We start from the raw sequence: 19,699 nt of genomic DNA, 5'->3' as shown, positions 1-19,699 counted from the left end.
CCACTGGTATTTTACACCAATGCATTTAGAAGGGAAAATGGGGGGGGGTTTGGGAACGACAAAAAAAACAACAAAACAAAACAAAAAAACGTTCACGCGTTGCCTTTCCAGCACGCTTTAGAGATTCTGATCATTAAGGTACATTACTCCACACCTTTAGAATCTGGTTAGGTTCCATCTTACAGAGCATGCATCTAGCAAATGATTACACATAAGATAGGGGATGCATTTTTAAAATAGACATTTTGTATATTTCGCACTTTTACCCATAAGTCCAAAAAAGTGGAACTATTCTTTAAATAGATATTTTTTTGCCATACCAAGCATGTCAGGTATATACTGTATGTTTTCACTGTACTATGCATGCACATCAAAAAGCATAACCATTTTGCCACAGCATGAGTGTACTAGGCAACAATTTCTATGATGCAACTCATTCATGTAACTCATTTTACATAATCATGTTGATTTATGCACAAGAATCATACTGTGAAAAATATGTTCCAGTTGGCAGGTCTTCCAGTATTTTCATAGAAACAGCATTAGTCAACAAGCATTAGACGCAGACTTAATAGTAGTAATAATATTACTGATGCAACATAAGTGACAATGATAATTGCCACTCACTCATACATTTTGATGTTTCAGAAACACCTGAATATACGCTTGAATCATGGTACATAAATACTAGGAAGAAATAGTTTAAAAAAAAAAACCACAACACATAATAAAACAAAATGAACCTATTGTATTATATAATGTTATGTAATACTCTAATTACAGTAATCTATGTACTATTTATAGACCTAATACCAGATTTCCATCTCGGTGAAACTGAATTTAACGACCAAGCCAAGTGCATGCCCTGGTTATACATCTATTATTAGTAATGCTGTAATATGCTGGATAAGAGTATAATCCGTCTTTTCCTGAGTAGTGTCACAACACTACACAGAGTGTCAGGCAGCGATACAGCTTGTGGCACTCCTCCCATTTACTTTTCCCCTCTTCTGTATCGGATACATAGAAAATTAGACATGTACATATAACCTATAATCTCTTCCACTGGTTCCAATAAAATGTCTTTCTGGAATCTAAATGCATTGCAAGAGCATCCACTTATTATGTCAAGTTGTATACAAAGGCTGCAGAGGTACATGAGCGTGTTCGCAAACGCTGTCGAAAGTATGGCAGTTTACACAAACAAGTCTCACTCTTTGGTATGAAAGGCATGTTAAGGATGTTTCAAAGTTTAACAAGAATGTTTTTCATGACACAGTTACTGGATGGTTTATTACACTGGAAAGCACATAGCTCTCTTTAAGGCGATACCACTTTAGGACGTCCTCACCTCTTAAGACAGTGACACATTCCCATACCCCCTCCTCTGGTATATACTCCAGAGAGACCCAGACATTTTTTTATTCCTCCAGTCTACGGAACCAAAACTCTAAGGGGGTTTCAGTAGAAGTGTAAATTGTTGCTCCAACCCCTGCAGGGTCGTCCACCTAATGTAATGGAAATTGGGTTCTTAATGTGGCAATTTAGAAAATGAGGTCCAAAGGACATAGAGTCTCCTGGAATGGAGAGAAATAGAATATTTGGGTAGAGAGATGTTTTAGGAACAACAAGCTAGAACACCAGGAAGAAAGCAGTTGTCTGTTTCTCAATTCCCAAACTTCCATCACAGAACTGCTGTACCGCAATACAAGCTTGTATATAGTTGTCTGGGATTACCTTTGGATGTCTAAAATGAGATAATTACAGTCATACAACATTTATAGATGATGAACCCAGTACTTCTAAGTGGTAAATCGCTCTCCTATTTATATAATTCGACAACCTGTTTTACCAGTCCACGCAGTTCTTCCCTATAAAAAGGCTCAGGATTATTTTACTTATAGCAACTTAACATGATTAACTTATTCAAAACTATCAAACATATCTGCAGATCTTAGGCACATTCTACATGTATGTACATAAGGGGGTTCTGATTTCTTGTGAAAAAGCTACAGTTAAATTAAACAAAGTGGTGGTTACTTACGAAACACCATGTGCCTTGGTTTGTGCATACTTTGGAACATTTAATATCATTTGGGCCAAAATTAGATCCCGCCCCTGTTCCAAAAATATTAAAAGTTTGGTAAACCCCATCCAGTTTTTATTAAGCCAAACCCCGTTTGCAGTTTGCAAAGCTGGGCGTCGTGCCAAAATCAGGACAGTTGAGAAGTATGGTTTACGAGTTGCTCCTAGATTTCCTTCCAAGCACATAGGTATGGACAATGGTGGTGTTTGAACAGGCCCAGAGGTTTGCATAACAGAGGGGAGGAGTTGATCACAGTAAGGATATTTTATGCTAAGCTTGGAGAAGGCACCGCACTTTTATTTCTTGAAATAAGATAAAAAGGTGCATTTTTAGAAAAGTGTTCCTTGATGTGTAGAAGGGCACAAAACCATTTCCACTCTGCAAAGTACATTTCTACCAATTTAGATTTTCCGCATACATTTTTAATGGGCTCCATATTGCACATATCTAGGTGCACGCCAAGTAATATGCTTTACAGGCACACACAGAAAAGTCACATGTAATAAAAACCATCCTGTTGTCGCCTCACTCATCATTAATAATAAAAAAATAAAATGAATGAAGATTAAAACAAGTAGTATTTTAGGAGAAAAAAAACACAAGTTTTAGTCACTTAAAGTGGTGGCCTTGTAGTGATAGGAGCTTGGATTGTGATCTGACACTTCCAACTGTCCCTAAAACTGGAATTGTCCCTCTGTCCCACTAGTAGGAACCTTTGCCCCCCCACCACTGTCAGGAAGTTGGCAGGTATGTCCCTGCACACATTGGTGCCATGTGCAACTACCTCAATGTCTATTTAGAGAGGGAAGAGGAGATGGGGTCGGTATAGCACTACACATATACCCTGAGGACATGACACGCCCCAATCATGGTGTAACCACACCTCTTTATTTGCACACCACTGAAAAGCACACATTTTGTCCCAATTTGGACCTCTACAATATCTTGGCATTTACAAATAAAGTCATTGCCTGGCAAATAAATGCTGGCTCACACACTCAGAGACTAGCCCAACGAAGGGGTAAGTAAACTCAACTTTTGGTCCAGTATCGCCAATGCAGCTGTATATCACTCGGATGCCTTGTTGATGATTTTTTGATAAATACAGGAGAGAAGAGATTTCCTACTTATCAGCATATTCAGGACCTACTGATAAATATTCCAGTGTCCACAAGTAGAGCTCTGCAGACTCTTTATCAAATAATACTATCTAGTTAATATCATAATTGAACTTCGGGGAGTTCTACAAGACTTCTGGAAGAGTAGGCTAACACTGTAAAGAGACAGTGGGGCCTGAATTACTGAATTTGCACCATCATGGCCCCGCCCCTCACTGCACAATTACCAAATCGCAAAATTGCACAGCTGGGAGCAAGGCGGTGATGGCTTTGGGACCTACTCTCCAGGATTTTCCGTAGGGGTGTTCCAAACAGTAGGCAAGTAGAGTTAACATAGCCTGCCATTGTGGTACATGTTAAGTAGGAGAACTCCAATTAAAGTTTTCAAACCCAAGCAAGAGTGCCAAAGAAACAATTGTATTTGCAGACCAATTGTGAAGAAAATAAAGAAGAAATGGTATCGGACCGATGTGCAAGGCCTTTACTTTGTTAGTATGTCTGGCACATACCCCAGCAGTCCTGCTTGGAACAGGTTAGTTTCTTTTTGTTTAAAATGGGTTAGGGTCTCATAAGTTGAGGGAAGCTGTCCCATAAGATGGAGTTATAATTGGTGTGGATGTGGCTGCACCTGGGTGAGTCACGAGTGTAGCCTAGAATGTCCTGCTTTACCAACCAGGAACGCTGGATTCTAAATTAATAAAGACTGGGACAAGCATTTTGTAGACATTCTATTACTGGAAGATACCACATTGTATATAAATTGCAAAAAAATAAACAGTGCTCCTTTAAATCACACTGACGTTTTTATTGATATATGACCAAGATCAGGGTGGACTCCATTACTTTGCTGTATTACTGCATTATAGGGAACTTACTTTGTTTGCTCAGTGATAAGATATGAAAGGACAAGCCAGCCATTGGTAAACAGAAAGTTTAGAAAATCTTCACTTAACCTGCACTGGATAGCTACACACTTTGTCATACTATTTAAAACATGGGGCAATAGAACCACAGAGAAATAAAACTGGTGAGATTATTATTTTAACTGAGAAATCCCAAATTACTATTTTACTTCATGACAGGATGGTTCCCCCACCAGCAAAAACAGACCAATGTTCATATTTTGTTGATGTGTCTGTTTCACAGGAAATAAAAGTTATTTCTTAATCCACTTAAGTACATTTTATAATAAAGTGAGAGGAGGGTCTGGTGAATCTCCACTGCAAACTAAGGCTGGGTACACACTACCAGGGCTGCCAAGAAGAATTCAGGGCCCGGGTACAACAAATTCATGGGGCCCCCCTCATAGTGAAGTAAGCCCCAAAATTTTTTTGCGCCGCCTTACGGCGGCGCAAAAAAGATTAGGTATATGGTCATATATTCAGGGGCGTGGCTAGCCAAACGGCAGTGCAAAAATTTTGGGAGGTGCGGTCATGCATTTGGGGGCGTGGCAAACGTGCCATTGGGGCGTGGCTAACATAAAAACCACTAGGCTCTCAATTCGCCGGAGCGTCACATATGTTTAAGCACTCCTGACTTTCAGGACATCTACCACCACAGGGTAGTATACAAACAATGCAGTGTGTACACAAACAGTTCAGTCTTGGCCTACACCTTACATTGGACACAACATTCACCAAAAATTGGTATTGTCCCTACTAGAATCACAACATTTCACACACTGTGCTGCTCTCTCCTACCTGTTCTTCTCCACTTTCTCCACCTGTGGCTGCTGCTTTCTTTAGTTGTGGCTTGTCCGGATCCAGAAATGTTGAAGGACCTATTTTGAAAAAAAAATGGCTACATTTAGAAAATTACAGCCAGCCCCAGCGTTAAATCAATAGCACCCACGATTAATAATTAGGCCTTCCTCCAGCTCCAATATTACAATAATGTGCCCCTTCATCATCGCCATGCCTTATGATCACACTGTGCCCTCCATGCTGTTTTTGCCCCCTTCATCTGGCTCCCCTTCATCAGACTATACTATGCTGCTCCCCCCCTTTTTCAATCCCACTGTGCCATGCCTCCCCCCCCCCTTTGTAACCCCACTGTGTCATGCTGCCCACCATTTTTTAACCCCACTGTGCCATGCTGACCCCTGTTTATTAACCCCACTGTGCCATACTGCCCCGTTTTTTAACCCATCTGTGCCCCTCTCATTTTTTCACCCCCTCTGTCATGCTGCTTTCCCATTTTTTAACCCCTCTGTGCTCCCCCCTCAATTTTTAACCCCTCTGACATGCTGCTTTCCCATTTTTTAACCCATCTGTGCCCCTCTCATTTTTTAACCCCTCTGACATGCTGCTTTCCCGTTTTTTAACCCCTCTGTGCTCCCCCCTCAATTTTTAACCCCTCTGACATGCTGCTTTCCCATTTTTTAACCCCTCTGTGCCCCCACTCATTTTTTAACCCCTCTGACATGCTGCTTTCCCATTTTTTAACCCCTCTGTGCTCCCCCTCATTTTTTAACCCCTCTGACATGCTGCTTCCCCGTTTTTAACCCCTTTGACATGCTGCTTTCCCGTTTTTTAACCCCTCTGTGCTCCCCCTAATTTTTTAACCCCTCTGACATGCTGCTTCCCCGTTTTTTAACCCCTCTGTGCCCCCCCTTATTTTTTAACCCCTCTGTCATGCTGCCCCCCCGTTTTTTAACCCCTTTGTGCCCCCTCATTTTTTAACCCCTCTGTCATGCTGCCCCCCCCCCGTTTTTTAACCCCTCTGTGCCCCCCTCGTTTTCCTCCCTTCACTTACCTTTTCTCCTCTCTTGGTCTTCTCTGCTGCTCTGTGCTCCATTGTTCCAGACTGACTGAATGCTGGGCATGACATGATGACATCACACCCAGCATTCAGACAGTCTGAATAGAGCACAGAGCAGCAGAGAGGAGGGATGCCGGCTCCGCGATCAGGTGAGTATGTTTTTTTTTTTTTTTAAACTAGCCTGCTCCCCCCACCAACGACCGAGCCCCCCCCCCGCCAAAAAAAAAAAAAAAAAAAAAAGGAAAGGAAAAAAAAACGTTTTAAAAAAAAATTAAAACATTAAAAAAAATCAGCAGCGCAAGGGCCCGGGCCGGGCCCCCTGACATGCCGGGCCCGGGTAATTAGTACCCGCTCCCCCCCCCTCTCGGCGGCCCTGCACACTACACAAAATTTCCCCTGATGCAATATCATTAACAATTTTACCAACAACTGGGGGGTAAAGGGAGGGGGGGTCCCAATCAGCATGTCGATTCATGTGTACACAGTAAGCATGTTTTACAAGATCTACCTTCAGATCTGTGCTATCATAACCATCGGCTGAAAAGATTGTGACTGCACACTCCAGAGAGATCTTTGGACACTGCTGGTTATGAATGCATACATAATGCAGAATTGGAACAACATCGTTTCATAATTGAACAAGATTTTTAGTCCGGTTTAAAATCAAATGAAACGATACAGTGTGTTTTGGAACGATAATCAGTCATCATAGGAGCGTACACACTAATCAGATATCATGCCGAACGGTCGTTTATCGTTTGATTGGCCAGATAATCGGCTTAAAACCCTGTAGTGTGTATCCAGCCTAACACTATTAGGTATTTTGTTATGCAGATCTAATAGCAACTTACAAGTAATACTGTACAGATCATTTATTAATTCACATCGATTTCTGCCCCAGTGGTGCTAAGATATAATTCCCAACACAGAGAATGATGGAAAAAGACAAGAACATAGGGTTCTAATGATAGGACAGAGAATTATTGCACGGAGGGATTATCCAAACTTCCATAGATACAGTCTCTCAGTTTAAATCATAGCAATTTTCAATAATAATAAAACACAAATTATAGTATGAAAGTCTTACAACTAAAAACAAGAATCTATAAAGAAAAGAACAGTTACCCATGAAAGTAACTCATCAAATCAGTACATAGTACAGAACCAAACAGATTAACACAAGAGAAAAGGGCCATTTAAAAAGGTGGAGCATTACAGCATGTTCATCTGACTCGATACATTACCTTAACAGACACCTCTAAGGATACTGAACTATAAGCTTGAAGCTCACAGGCATTAGCCTTTCATTTCAGCCAGCGCCTGTTGATTACCTTATTTTTTCTTTACCTTAATGTTTAACAGGACCCGATTATTAGATCATGTATTTTCCAAACACATGCATCAACCATATCATCTCACTGTCTTTACTTATGCCTTCAATCTCCTTCCCACTACCTATCCATCTCGGGGCTAAGTTTATACCCTTTCCATCCTGAAACCAAGGCAATGTCTACATATATGAAACAAAACCTGAAAATCTTTCTCTGCTACCAGTGCAGACTTTTGCCACTGTTAGATACTGTATTGACTAACAAGGCCTCAACAAAATCACCATCAAAAACAGTTATCCCCTTCTCATGGTATCTGAACTTTTTGATCAAATCCGTGAAGCGGAATGAGGACCTTACAATTTTAATTTAATCTGAATAACGTAAGAAGATGAGTGGGAAACCGCTTCCAATACTTGGACCTGTCACTGTTGATACCTCTTCTACCTCTGTAACCCAATAGCAGTGTCTCAATTTTGTTAACATTACCTTAAACAACATTTTTCATTGTCATAGTTTCCTTGAACAATGTAATAACTTTTCGCCTCAGATTTTACTCTTATTGTAAACAATGAGAAGGTTCTACAATGCCGACGTCAACAACCTTTATGCAAAATAAGAAAAAACGTGACTTCAAATTTGTCCTGAAAAGGTTTCAGCTATCCTGAATTGGCTGAATTGCCATGTGCCTGTAAGTCAGCCTCTAAAACATTGTCTCTGACAATTATTATCGCTGTCGATTCATCAAAAACAAAAACCTATTTGATTGTTTCCATTAACATTCTCACCAAGAAAGGTGCAAACTCCAACCGATGGCGCACAAAAGTCAACTCTGCATTACTTTTCATAAAAACAGATGTTTCTTCAGCCCCAGTACTACATCACACAGATCCCTCTTGACCCTTCTTCTTAGGGGTAGGCAGTATTGTCTCCACATAACTCTTGGAATACCATACTGGTGGCTTGTTCTTTAAAAAAATATTCATACTGCAGAGAAAAATTATGCCATCGGCGATCGGAAGCTCTCAACTCTCAAATTCGATTAGAAGAATGGAGGCATCTGTTAGAAAGAGCAATAGTATTTCCTGTCACTATTTATACAGTTAACAAGAATCTGTAATGCCTCCAAGCAACACAACAAACACTTTTCTTTTTTTCAGTCTGATTTTTTGCGGACTTCCTGGTTCCAAAAACAAAGCAGATGCCTTTTCTCATTCATTTGGCAGTAATGAATCCAAGAGTGCTGACCCTACCTGGATTCTTGCTTATGCCACTTCCCACATTTTATATTAAACTACTCTAGGGACCACAGCTCCAAGTTTGCTGAACATCCATAAGTAAAGAAAACCTTGGTATTTATTAATCAAGTTATTGCTGGTCAGGTCTTTGGAAGGACATTGATGTACCAATATCTTCCACAATTTTACAGGATGCATGCTGACATGCAGTCGAGTCGTATTATAATGGCCTTGACACCTTTGCTTTATCAGAGGCTCACGTCAGAGGAGCATGAGCCACACGTCAGAGGAGCATGAGCTCCCAACATGCCCAACTTCGCATTAGACGTAGGTGCCGATGTGGTGAACTGGGTCCTATGTCAAAAGATGCCACAGTGATCACCACCACAAGCAGAGAGAGCACATAACCAAAGAGGGATAGGAAGCAACAGTAAGAATCATAGAGAGAATAGTGCGTTTGCCCTGGACGGACAGGTGAATGAACAATGCTTTGTATGTACTGGCATCGACTGGTTGTTACATCTGTGTAAAAGTATCATACAAAAGGTCTCAAGCAACTGGATGTGTACCACTTTGTCCGGCATTAGTGTGTATACCACTCTGACAAACCCTACCAGTTGGAGTCACAGGTGGTCACCTGAAGGCCTCTAAAAAGCACCAGAGTAGCTTTGTGTCTGCATCTACTGTTACTGAATCTGAAGATTATTCATCCAATTGAGATTCACTTTGGATGACATTAGACTTGGCCACCATTTAAACTCTGTCCTTTTCTTGGTTTCCCTCCCTGATTCGGCTATCACTGGGGGACTGTCAGGAGTTCATAATTGTGAGTCTGTTGATACAATTATACCACTGGCAAGTCTGCAAATTTGGTACCTCTTTTTTTTTTTTTGTTTGGGATTGTAGCGTGATGTGCATCATTATATTATAATCTTGTGTTGGATGTTACACAATCGCTTTGTTCTAGCTAGTTTCAGCATGCTGCCACCACATTTGCTCTCGTCTGCCTCTGTTACACTATCTGGTGTGAAATCAAAGTTCTTTCTCAGTCTAAACCTACTAGTTTGCCAATTGCCATGTCCTATTAGGAATGTAAAATATAACACTAACTATTGATTTAAAATTTTAAAAAAGTGCAGTGATCTTGTAAACAGTCAGCAAAACTACATTTGAATCAATGCCTGTAAGTCCCATTTGGCAGCCTGGATTGGTGGGGAGTGGAGACATGCTTTACCAACTTGTGTAATGGAAAATTCCTTACATAAGTGTATGTGATATATACAAAGTTGGCTTGTGTGCCAGTGTATTGAGAGCGGAAGCTGCATGCCAGCTCCAAAAATGCTTTCCACTTGAGAATCACTGTATGCTTAGGGAACAGGGGAGAATATCTTAGGAATAACAAGTTGGGAGAAGATTTAAAAATAACCCGATCCATTATCATATCACAATCTCTACAATGTAATTAAAAAAATAATTCAAATGTTTTTAGCACACAAATATCAACTTTAAATGTCAGTGTGCAAATAAGCTATCATGTATTTGTGTGCTACATGAAAAAACAGCCAGTATTTAACTTATGTGCAAAATAGAAAACAAATTTTCACCCCTTGCAATTTAACATGGTTTTGTCCAGGAGACTGAAGTAAGAAATTTCTTGCCTAAGTCATACTTGCAAACTCTCCCGGAATGTCCGGGAGACTGCCGAAATTCGGGTAGGTCTCCCGGACTCTCGGGAGAGCAGGCCAGTATCCCACATACTGGAACTTACTATCCCACAGCAAAAAACATAATTTTGTTGTGGGGCGGGGCCAAAATGATGCGATTCACCGCACCCCGCCTTTTCCCTCCCTCCGACCACGACCCCTGCCGGGGTCTCCCAGAATTCATTTTTTAAAGGTAGACAAGTATGGCCTAAGTTCCTTAATGAATCTGGCCCAATATGATTAACTGGGTGCCTAGAGTGATGCAAAAGGAGTCAGCAGTAAATGAAGGATATATCTGTTTTACTGAAGCACAAACATTCAGTTGTAAAAAATAATGGAGCCTTGAGGTTAAAGATGGAGCATGAATAAACAAAATACAGTCCAGAAATAACAAGGTATAAGCAATACACAGTCCATGTATTGCAGGATATAAACAAAACACAACCGAGTGTGGCTGGATAAGTACAGTCTCTGGAATGTTTACTGAACAGCAGGTAAATGCAATAAAAGACTGACGACACTTACAATGCAGATAATTACTAGACGGGAATGCTGAGAACAAAACGCAGGAGGAATGCAGGTAAACTGAGTTAGGAATAGCAGTAGCACGTAGAGCCAAACACTGGAATGCAGAATGTCTAAGGCACAGGATATGGAAAACAACAATGACCAGCAAGGCGCATGGTGAGGGGCCAGAAGAAATAGTCAGGGAAGCAGGTGCAGGTGATCCATCAGGGGCAGAAGATTAACTCCTACAGGTGAAGTGAAAATGTTCAAGGTCATAACAGCAGCACCTCTTGTGACACAGAGGTAATGTAGGCCTAATACCAAATAGGACAGAGTACTAACAATAATAAATAGGTATTTAATATAGCCTTACTAATGCATTTTCAGAAGAGCACTACTGATATATTAGCAAATCATAAATATTCTAAATCTACATGAATAATAGTGTGAAAAAAATAAGATGTAATTCCAATCTGTCCATGGCACCCGCACAAGGTGACTTGCTATGTAGCATGTTGATTTTGATAGTTATTTGGAAGTACTTGCCTTAAACTCCACTACCACTTACTGTAAAATTTTAGTAACATGCTTACTTTTGGGCTGGAGCTGTGAAAAGAACAGAGGGAAAAACTACTACATTTAAGGAATATAAGGGTAAGATTAATAAAATTTAACAATAGAGGTTAGTGCTGCACTAATAGCTATGTTATGCACTCTCTCACTTTTTTGGCTTGTTTAATTAAAATGATTAATAGAACAAAAGGATATATTATTATTAATTAGTAACCTTTATTTATATAGTGTCAACATATTATAAAGCACTTTTCAAGAAATGTTTTATAATCATTCACATCAACCCCTGATCAAGTGGAGCGTACAGACTAAATTCTCTACCACACACTAATATTAACCTACCAATATGTTTTTGGACAGTGGGGGGTAATTTGGGCACTCGAACGAAACCCACATAAAAGGGAGCATACAAATATATTTTGGAAGATGTTGCTGAAACAGTGAGCATGGACTGTCCAATTTCACACAATTTAGAATTACAAAATAGATAATAAAATTTGCATGAACAAGGGACGGGCAGAGCAATTATCACAGTAATAAATACGTGTGGTAGTCAGTAGGCAACAATTACTAACCAGTATAGTAATTCCTTTGGTAAATAAAATAAAGATCAAATTGTATGAATATATATATATATATATATATATATATATATATATATATATATATATATATATATATATATATAACTGTCTTCATCTGACTACTAGTTTGCAATACACTGAGTGCACACACGGTCTGAGTGATAAGTAGACCAGCAAGTGTGACAGACCAAATTTGTGAACTGTGGTTGTCACACTCAACTACTAGGGAATATTGTGGTCTAACAACTAGTCACGTGACTAATGTCAGATACAAAAGAAGGTCTAAAAATAAACACACTGGTCCTCCCTAGGGACCAGTCAGAGTATTAAATGTATTCCTGCTTACAGCAGGTATCAGCCCCTTGTCCTCACTGGTTCAACTCCATAACTGTCAGCCAAGAGCAGGAGCTATTAATGTAATGTGGTAGCTGGTGGTGGCGATTACTATAATGTAGTGGGTGCAATTTAGGTTATATAGTTGGGCTATAAATGTACGCTAAGGGGGTATTAATGTAACATCAGTGCTAGTAGGGGCTATTTATGTCGTGTGAGGGCTACACATTTAATGAATCACAGTGGTGTCTCTTTATTAAATGTGGGGACTACTAATGCAATGCGGGATTGATGTCTGGCAATTAAATATTTTAAGGGCTAAAAAATACAATGTGGGGTATTAACAGTTGTTATTAATTATTTAATGATGGAGATAGTGTGTGTGGGGGGGGGGGGGAGGGGGCAGGAGGCCTAATAATTGATCTAATGTTTGGGCTGGTAGGGAGAGGGAAGCCTAGAGGGTTTGGCTTTCTTGAAGGTATTTAGGACAACAACATTCCAGGACCCAGTGGGGCATGAATAAAGCTGAAGACACCAAACAGCAGCTGAGTCTGCCAAATGTCCCGATCCTGGTGGGGTGGTCTGGATATTTGTGAACTGCCCTCACAAATCGGGACTTCCACCCACCCAACTGCAGGGACAGCCTGGAGGTATGTTTTGTTTCATGCTGCTCTCCCAAACTGACTGTCAGCAGCTCTTACCCTGCTGTGGTGTCAAGTGAAGGATGGGTCAGAAAGCTGCTCTGTATTACACAGCTCTCGCTACTGCTCCACGATGTCAATGTTTTATGCAGAGTGCTAGTGACATCAGTGGAAGTCACTAGCGCTTTATTCAGAATTCTTTTTCACATAGAGCAACACTGGTGGTGAAGACTAGAGAAGCTGGTAGGAACCTCCGAGACGGGAGGCTTGGGACACATGTAACGAGTGGATAATGTATTTTCACTCATGTCATATATGGGCCCAAGCACTACTTTTGCACTCAGGCCCACCCACTAAATTCATGAAATACCCCTGATATCCAATGGACAATGTATGATATCAAAGAAAAATGGTCACCTTAGGAATCATTCCTAGAGCATGAGAGCGAATTAATAATTAGTCCAGAGGAATCCACAGTTTCCTGATCATAACTCCATTATGCAATTGTAGATGACAGTGGAATGAAGAATTTATGGTGTGGCTGCACCAGAATCCAACCCAGCAGTCTGTATGAAGACTTTTTATCATGGACAATATACTTTTACTTTGCAGCATATTCAGTGGCGAAGTGATAAAAGTATCAGCGCTATAATCCACACCAGGGCCCAGGGTCTCTGAAGACATCACGGTTACCCCCATATGTTGGGAGGACTCAGGACTTCTAATTGTAAAGCTCCCTCTCTTTGTGACAGTGGTTAGCAGATACAGGAGTCTTTCTAAATTAGGGACATTGTGCGCTAACAATTCACAGCACTTCTGTGATAATTAATACAAAAATAGTATATAACATGTGGGACACTGAATACATAAATAATCTGAACTGCTTCCAAGAACAACACTGCTTCTCTATGTAGCATGGCTGGAGCATTAACTACTGGTTTCAGGAAGTGACAGCTGTTGGAGTAATAGAACTAGTGTGTGTTTTCCTTTCACATCATTTCATGGCCAAAGCTGAGTTTCCACACTGGAAAGAACCAGATCTTTAACTTTCTGATAAACATTTATATTTCATTTCCTTGAACTAGCAGTTACATTTCTTCACACAAATATGCTGATAAGCCTTTCGAATCAATAGTAGTGACGCATTATAATATATTATATGTTTTCTTTCCCAAGATTTGTCGCAGTTCATATCTCACAGACAAATAGTGGCGATATACTGAATGATTTCACTCAAGAACATCAATACAGACAGTCTATTACTATCCAAGTGGCAAAGGCACTATCAAAAAGTGTTACTCATATATACATAACATTTTTACGTTGTATTAAATGTTACATTTAGTACAGCATAATATTTTTCATGTATACCCTATGCTAACCTATGGTTTGATGTTAATTCTATAAACTGTGCTAGTTAACCTAAAGAGATTTAGGGTTATATATATATGTACTTTGCGACGGTTCCATAGAACCGCTGATATCCGGCGCTTTTAAGTCATTTTGATGCTTTTAAAATTGCCGTTTGAAGAAAATGACTCCAAATCGCTGGGAATCGGCGGATCTGAGTAACCGCCGCATAGTAAATATACCCCCTAGCCTACTTATTTAGGGAAATCTGTGTCTGTTCTACTCCCTTTGTAGTAATGTATCAAACATAATAAATGGCAATAATAAAACAACACTGCAAGGACACGTAAATATTTCACAGGAAGAAAACGGTGTAGAATAACAAACATTTAGCATGGAGCCAAAAATTAAACAAAGGGTTATTTGTATGCAGCTCTTTTTGCATAATAAAGTTCAGTTACACAATGCCAGTCTAAGTAATCCAGAAAATATTTAGGGACTATTTAATACATGCTAAAAAATGTAGGATAAATAACAACCAGTATATTTTATTGAATGCAAGTAATTTATAATAAGATAGATAAAAACGAGTGAAAGCGATAACCAGAGAATATGAAATACTCACAGGGCTAGTTTAAGCAATATGCTTTTGTTCTCTGACGTTTTGGAGGTGACAATCTACCTTTATCAGGAATGACAACTGAAACACTAACATGCAATTTATACACATTTCAAACACAAAGCCCAATCGTTATTAGAGGAACTTAAGACGCTCAGTCACCCATGACTAGTGTGTTCACAAGATCAAGCTGAAACTCAGTATAACCTAAACTAAGTAACAAAATATAGCAGAAAAATGGAATTGGCAAAACTGTGCTAATAAGAAAATGAAAAAATAAACTTTCATATTTTATAGCTTTGTTTATTAGAAATGTGTCAGACTTTTTACTGGGTTTCTATTTTTGCACTTTTGTTACTTTTAATTTTGAAATGTACTAATTATATTATTTAGAGAACCATCAGCAACATATGATTCAACAAACCTCTTTATTGTATATACAAAATTTTATATTTCAATAAAAGAGCTGACAACATAAAGGAATGCGTTTAGTAATTATTTTACAGTATATGCTGACACATATTGAAAAGCGGTATAATTACAACCAGGCTAAACTGCATATTTGATCTATGAGATCGGACTGTTTTGCGGTTGAGTTTCACCTTGCACTTAGCTTAACCATCAGTTAAATGCCTGTTTGTCATAATTCCATTGTAAAACTGTGACTTAATGTGCATATTTCATGATAACTGATGACTTCCATTTACACTAGATGAAAACCTATACAAAGAGCAGGTGAATAGAGGTGCAATGTCTAGTATACACATCTGAAGGTTTAACAGCAGCAGTGGTGGATAACAGGCAGCCCATGGATCTGTGGGGATGTGTGAAGAGGTCTCTGGGGGCATTTTGTGACAAGGTGGGCATGAAGGTGCATTTTGGGATGAGTGATGTAGGGGTGCCAATGTTATTTAAAATTAAGGATAATGTGCTGCCCTTTTGGAAGTTGGAGGAAGTAGTATATGATGTTGCTCATCACTGTCTTAGAGCATATATATTGTTATTCTGCACTGAAAATAGATGGTATTATATATCTATCATCATTTACCCACTGTCAATAAAGACTAGATTTACTAAACTGCGGGTTTGAAAAGGGTGGAGATGTTGCCTATAGCAACCAATCAGATTCTAGCTGTCATTTATTTAGTGCACTCCGCAAAATGACAGGTAGAATCTGATTGGTTGCTACAGGCAACATCTCCACTTTTTCAAACCCGCAGTTTAGTAAATATACCCCTAGATCTTATTTTGTCCATCTGTAATAAAAATATAATATCCTTCCGACACTACAAAATTACACTTGGGATGCACCAAACAAGTGACATGGGACCGAGTAGAATTATTTATCCACTATTTTCAATTTCTGATTCTCCATGTACTTTTTTTCAAAAATGTATTTTTTAGGATGTGTTCATATATTCAATGCAAGTTCTTAAAGGCTGATGGTCAAAAAAAAAACTAAAAAGATACAAGTGAATGGATCTGTACACACAGTTTCTGACAATCGACCGCTTCTTCTTGTGTCTGCAGTGATCATAGGTGTTCATGCTCAGTAGAATATAATGGAGTTGTATGGGAACGCTTATCAAGTACACTGTGCTCTCAATGCTCTTTCACACAGACATCAATAGTGTATAAGTAAAAATTGGTAGCAGTCAGTAAATGTTTCCAAAGTAGTCAAATAATAACTTAAAGGGTTAAGAGCCATGACCACTATGATACACCTAGAAACTCCACAACCGTACTTTTGGGAAAGCAAAGTATTGTGAAACCAATACCTCTACCCTCTGTGCCCCTTACTAATACAGGAGATGGTTTCCAGCAGTAGCTATAATGCAAACTGGTGTCCAGTCCTAAATATTGGTTGAAGAATTCTACAACAAACAATCCAGCACTCCTAGGTGATTGGTTAAAGAAATGTTTTACTGTGTTATTTATTTACTTACATTAATTTGTTTTTCATTCTTGAAGTCTTTCTGCTCCGAACGTGAAGTGCGATCTGCAGGTAAAGTGAGACGCAGTCGGCAAATGTTACCCTGTCAATCACAGAGAATAATACGTTATAACACCATGCATCTGAGAGCAGAGCTGAAGCTGCTTTTGACAGATATATTGTTAAAATGTAATGATAATATACACAATATATACATATACACACACATATATTTATATATATATATATATATATATCTACTATATAAATGCCTAGTGGCGTGTGTGAAAAAAAAACAAAAACCAAGCTGCAGCGCCACCTGACCTATATATTTCTTGAAGGAGAAGTGACAGTTGGGAGCGGTTGGTGGTTGCCGGGGGTGACAGTGGGGAGTTTTTAACACCTAAAGTAGCATGATGAAGGATGTGGCGATGAAGATGATGGATGAGGTGATGGAGAAAAATGATGAGGTGGTGACATGTGGAAAAAACCACGTTAAAAAAGGGCACTTGCGTCGGGAAGTAACGCTCTTCCCCTGAGGAGGCCTGGGCTAGGCCCAAATGCATGACAAGAACTTTTTTAACACCTTAAGTAGCTTGATTTGACTAGAATGCATGAGTGTCATGCACGGGTAAACTTGTATTTATATATATATATATATTTATATACACACACACACATACATAAATATCGATTTGCCCCACCCCGCCCTCACTCTTCACCTACAAAGCTGGTAAATGTGCTGTTACTGATTTATAACTCTGCAGAGTTCCCACAGTGTCATGCGATTACTGCACACGATGTAGTGAGCAGAGGGGCTTTGGAGCGCCTTTTTGAGCTCAGTCTGCTCCTGCACTGTAAAATCCTCTCCCCTCACATGATATGCTGAGAGCTGCGTGTCTATAGGTGTATGACTCACAGCCATGTTAGTCTGCCCTCTAGAAAACTTTGAACAGGAGGTAATGATTTGTAGGACAGGTATGATTCATGCTTAAAAGGATACTTAACTTGCTATTAGAAAAAAATAACTTCTATGTGGGATTGCTGCATTAAACAGTTTTTAGTATTTTCATGCACCTCTGCACCTCTACAGTGACCGTATATATCAGCACTCACATATATTTGTAACACAAAATATTAGATTTTACAGTAAATAATAATCTTCCCCATAGATGGTGCCCTTGACCGATACTTTTACCTGTGCTATATAAATAATGTAGCATTTTTTCATGGTAATTTCTTGATTATAAAAGAAGGAGGTTAAAGTGATTTAAAAGGAATAGGTCTAAATCTCAGGGAAGATAAACTATATAGAAATCAAGAGGCACTCAACCAAACTTAGGGGAAAGCAATCACTCACTGGGATCTAATGAAAATCCCCGCAAAGTTTAGTACAGTCTTTTAGTAATACAAGACAGAACAAACTGTTAACTCCAACCCATCTCTTGCCCTGCACCAACGCTGCTTTGACACTTTCAGCTCCCCCAATTAGATTCTACAGGGGCACCTCACCAGTAGAATGTATGCGATTTGTCTTTAAAGCTCCTAGCTCTATGTGCAGCAGTTTTCACAGTGCCCCTCTTCTACTGTAATTAAGGGTGGTGTGCTTTCTTCAAACCTTGAAGACGTTAGGAGGCTAGACTATTGGAAACATCGGCAGCTCTCTAAATTTAAATTTTGTGACCCCAGGGCCTTCTGTACTGCCCTCATGGCTTCAGTATAGGAAGTGGTTGCGTGCAATGCTCAGAAGATAACCACTTTCCGATTTGCAGATAGTGGTAATCCGAAAGCCTAGGGAGTAATTTTGAGCTGCCCTGTGGTCCCCCCAAAGCTTGCTCAACCCTGCCAATAGTGGTAATCACAAGCCAAGAAGAGGTTTTGTGTTGAATGATTGCACGCAACAGCTTCCTATACCAAGGGAAGGGAAGAAATGGTCGAGAAGAATACAAAGGCTGCAGAAAGAGAGGATCCCAGAAGAGAGTTAAAGTGGCCAATCATCTAATTTCTCATCTTTTGAAGAAAACGCCCATCTCAATTACAATAGAGGGAGAGCACTGTAAAATGTGTAAAAAAAAAAAAAAAAAAGACATTATGTAGGGGTTGAGTACAAAGAGAACGTTAAAAAAATGGAGTTAAAAAAGCAGAAACATAAATGTTCTGCTTCATCTAAACACCCCATTGTCCAACCCTCCCTTCCCTAAAATCAAATTCAGAATTAAACCCCACCAGTCATAGAGCTGTGGATAATTGGAGTGAATGAGAAAATGGTTAGTGGCATCACTTCCTTTCTCACCCTACTCCTCCCCCTTCCAGGCTGAACAGCTAGCAACACTGCCTGAAAGACGACTGCAATCCAGTTCTACACTGCACTCTGTGTGTTAGTGCTGCTACCTCTATGCTCTGAACTATCAGAAAATGTTGAAACATACTTGCCTATGCTTTGGACTTCTCAGAGAAGAGAGAAAGAAATTCTCAAAGAGATAACATCAAAACAAACACTAACTTAAACTGTAGAGAGGGAGAGATGTAACATTTAAGTAAAAAAGAAAATAAAGAAAGGGAAACAACGTAAAAACAAGAGCGATAACGAAAATGCGAGAATTCATAATACTCCTCCAGTGGTATGGGGGAGCAATAATGGGTATCACACAGGTCCTCGCATTTCCAAAGGCTAGCCTTGGGCATGACAGTCACTCACTGTCATCATACTATTATATGTAAAACTGGCGCAACTGAGACTGCTATGTCGGGAGCCAGGGGATCCATTATAATTGTAATAATTAATGTTTTGGCAGCATTACAGTGTCAGAATTGGTTGACTATGATGGTAGTTTATCTGACGGTCCTCCAGTTCAAATCACCCTCAGCCCCACACCTTCCAATCAACAAACAGCTATTTATTTATTTTTAAAGAGCATATTTAAAT

The 19,699-nt window shown here is 39.5% G+C and overlaps 1 protein-coding gene across 1 annotated transcript in view; it reads right to left on the bottom strand.

Annotated features, from left to right (window-relative positions):
• The window catches only part of MYZAP (myocardial zonula adherens protein), a 71,336-nt gene that overhangs the window by 26,034 nt on the left and 25,603 nt on the right, over positions 1–19,699 (bottom strand). The window contains exon 2 of the mRNA XM_075208059.1: positions 16,787–16,876. Within this exon, the coding sequence (XP_075064160.1) occupies positions 16,787–16,876 (90 nt within the window). The remainder of the gene's footprint in view (positions 1–16,786; positions 16,877–19,699) is intronic.

The sequence above is a fragment of the Mixophyes fleayi genome, chromosome 4 (genome assembly GCF_038048845.1).
Source record: "Mixophyes fleayi isolate aMixFle1 chromosome 4, aMixFle1.hap1, whole genome shotgun sequence".
Lineage (NCBI taxonomy): Eukaryota > Metazoa > Chordata > Amphibia > Anura > Limnodynastidae > Mixophyes > Mixophyes fleayi.
The sequence above is the reverse complement of the archived record's forward strand: the minus strand, read 5'-3'. Positions and strand labels throughout refer to the sequence as shown.